The 3096-nt window shown below is 34.1% G+C and overlaps 1 protein-coding gene across 1 annotated transcript; it reads right to left on the bottom strand.

Annotated features, from left to right (window-relative positions):
* LOC133672658 (small ribosomal subunit protein mL103 (rPPR7)) lies at positions 1-1644 on the bottom strand. The gene is given in 2 exon segments (XM_062093139.1): positions 1-803; positions 805-1644. Coding segments are annotated over 2 exon segments (1188 nt in total). The 5' UTR covers positions 1533-1644; the 3' UTR covers positions 1-343.
* Positions 1645-3096: the final 1452 nt, after the last annotated feature.

The following is a 3096-nucleotide window of genomic DNA, read 5'->3' as shown; positions in this document are numbered from 1 at the left end:
TGGATTAAGCATCAACAAGTTTTATTGCAGTGGAAAAAGCAAAGCTTTAACCTCGTTGAAGACAACTGAAAGCAAATGTTAAAACATGGACTAGCATTCTACAAATTACATGGCATCCAAGAGGAAATGTAGCTCATGAGCTAGTCGAAGCTTTTATGAAACAATAATGGAGCTCAAAATTTTATTGCAACTGCCAAAGCAGCTTCCCTGGCTAATTGTATTGTAAAGATTGAAAAGGGAATCAAGCTAGAAAAGTTACAAGCTGTTGCAATGTGAGAAATTTGATTCGCTTGTAGCTGAATTTATCACCCAAAACAACACAGAACACGCCTCCGATTAATCTTTAAGCTGTAGCCTCTTTAACTTCCTTGTCCTCCTCAGTAGAATGCAAACCAAGATTTTCCTCAACTTTCTTCCACGCATTCAATAAATTAAGAGGGAACTTTTTCTTCATTGTACGAATCAATCCTTTTGCTTCCTTGATCTTCTTCTTCTCCACCAACCCCTTCACCAAATATTTCAATGTATTAAAATCTGGAATTCTATGCACCTTCACACTATCCTTAAATATCTCATACCCTTTCTCGTATTCGCCATTCTTACACAAGTTAAAAACCAGAGTTCTAAATGTTGCCGCATTCGCTTTACACCCATGTACCCTAAACTCCTCATAAACCTTCTTCGCTTCCTCCATCATCCCACTCGTACAATAACTAGTCATCAAATAATTATAACTAATTGTATCCGGTTTCAACCCATAATTCTCCATCTCCTCAATCAACTCCTTCACTCTCTCCGGCCCGACTCACAGCATTGCTAATCTTCACATTGTACACCACAGCATCCAACTCGCACCCTCTTTCCACCATCCCATCCAAAAACCTCTCCGCCTCATCTTTCTTTCCCTTTGAATACAAACAATTCAAAACTGGTGTACAAACAATCGCCGTAACTTCCACTCCTTTCTTTTCCATTTCCCCCAGTACCTCAATCGCCTTCTCCGGTTTCCCATCCTCGCAATAAGCCTTGACTAACATCCCATACGAAACCGTATCAGGCAAAACCCTATATTTCTCACTAATTTCACTAAACAGCACAGGAACTTTCTTGTAAAGTTTGGATTGAATGCAAGCAGATAACAAAGCATTAAAAGAAATACAAGACCGAGGGGTACCCAATTGATCCATTTCTTGATAAGTTTTTAGTGCCTGATCAAACATCCCGGCAACACCGTAAGATCTGATTAGTGAAGAAAGAAAGGGTTCTTGTTTGATTTTGGGGTCGGATTTTTGGGATTCCATCAAGGACTCGATGTCATCGAAACGGTGGGATTTGGCGAGGCGGCGGACGGTGAGGTCTTGAGCATAGCGAGAGACGACAGGTGGGGAGGAGTCATTACTGGAAGCGGAGGAGAAGATGGCTAGTGCTTTGTCTGGGTCATGTTCAGTGCGGAGTCTTGATTTGGCTTTGGTGATGGAGATTTTCTGGGTGGTGGTGGAGAGGTGGCGGAGGTGGCGCAGGGTGGAGGGCATTTTGAAAGTTGAAGGATAGGAAATGAAGGGGCAGTGCGTGCTAGTGGAGCGTGTATAGGTGGTTTTTAGGGTTTAGGGGAGGTTGAAGTGACGGACTAAACGGAGAAATGGTTTAAACGGAACTTTCATTTCTTTTTGCTTAAAATTTTTTTTAAAAAAAAACAATCGCATTATCCTTCCCAATTATCTGTTTGCTGGAGGAAATACCGTACATGGCTGTACCTCTGAAATGTTTGATAACGTTTGAAAAAACAAAATAAGAATTCATGTTTTATACTATTTAAAATCTTAGAAATAAGTCGAAACAGATTGAAGTATTGGAAAATAAATAATATCATTTATTTATTTAAATATATGTTAATTTAATAATGTTATATATGGTGAATATTTATTTAATTAAGTAATAAAGTGTTATATACAACTTGATATAATGTATATATATTAGAAAATAAATATCTTTAAATATATAAAAAATATTTTATATATTATAATATTAACCCCAAAACAAAATGCTGGAATGAGCTTGTTGTCCTGAAAATCCGGATGACTACCAGAACTCTATTTCATATGTCATTTTTAAAAAGAAAATCAAAGTGTATTACCAGTATAAGAACTAAATTAAATAATCATAATAAAAAAATTATATTATAGGTCAAGAATTAATTTAAATTAAACCCTAAAATATGACAAAGCTAGAAGAAAATAATAAAATTATCTACTCTAGACACAATTTGATTGGCATAAAAGAAAATCCTAATATTTTATAAAGAACAAGCTTGAAATGGATAAACAAATTTCACTGCATCAAGACGTAATAAATTAGAAACACAAGTATGACACTTGCAATGACTCATTAATTATTATTATTTTTTTCATATTTTAGGATTTTTCACAAAATTAATTTGAGACTTGAAAAAAACGAATAAAAATTTATTGTTATTGTTTAAGAGAATAGTGGTAAATGTAAAGAATAAAAGGAACAAAAGTACATAACGGCATTCAACATTTAAAGAAAACAAATCGTAAACCTAAGCCTAATGCCATATTTATTTCTTATTTTTCACATTTAAATTTCCTTTTGTTTTTAAAGAATATTATATTTATTAAGAATAATATTAATATTAATTTCAGATCAAATTTTTATCGGACCAGATCAAAATCCATATCTGAACCATTTAATAAACAAATTAACGGATTTAAATCATAACAGAACACAGATAATTGAAATTGTAAACCGAATCCATTTAGTTACATCAAAGTCGGATCGAATTGGGCTCAAGATCCGATAGATCTAAAACCCTCATCATGAGATGGAAAATTTAAACATAGATGGAAATAGCAAGTAAAAAGAAAAGGAAAAACCAAGCTATTGAATCAAACACTACATTTGATTCAAGTAACAAACTGCTTCATGCTGTTCCAATCTAGGCATCTACCCAGTACATAGAAGAGACGAATAGCACGCTCCGAGACCAGAAGTTTTTCATCATCAAATCAAATCTAATGTAGTCGCCAAATTTATTTGATTTTTCTATATAAAAAAAAAAAACAAGAAGAAGAAGGA

This window comes from Populus nigra, chromosome 14 (genome assembly GCF_951802175.1).
Source record: "Populus nigra chromosome 14, ddPopNigr1.1, whole genome shotgun sequence".
In the NCBI taxonomy this organism is placed as follows: domain Eukaryota; kingdom Viridiplantae; phylum Streptophyta; class Magnoliopsida; order Malpighiales; family Salicaceae; genus Populus; species Populus nigra.
The sequence above is the reverse complement of the archived record's forward strand: the minus strand, read 5'-3'. Positions and strand labels throughout refer to the sequence as shown.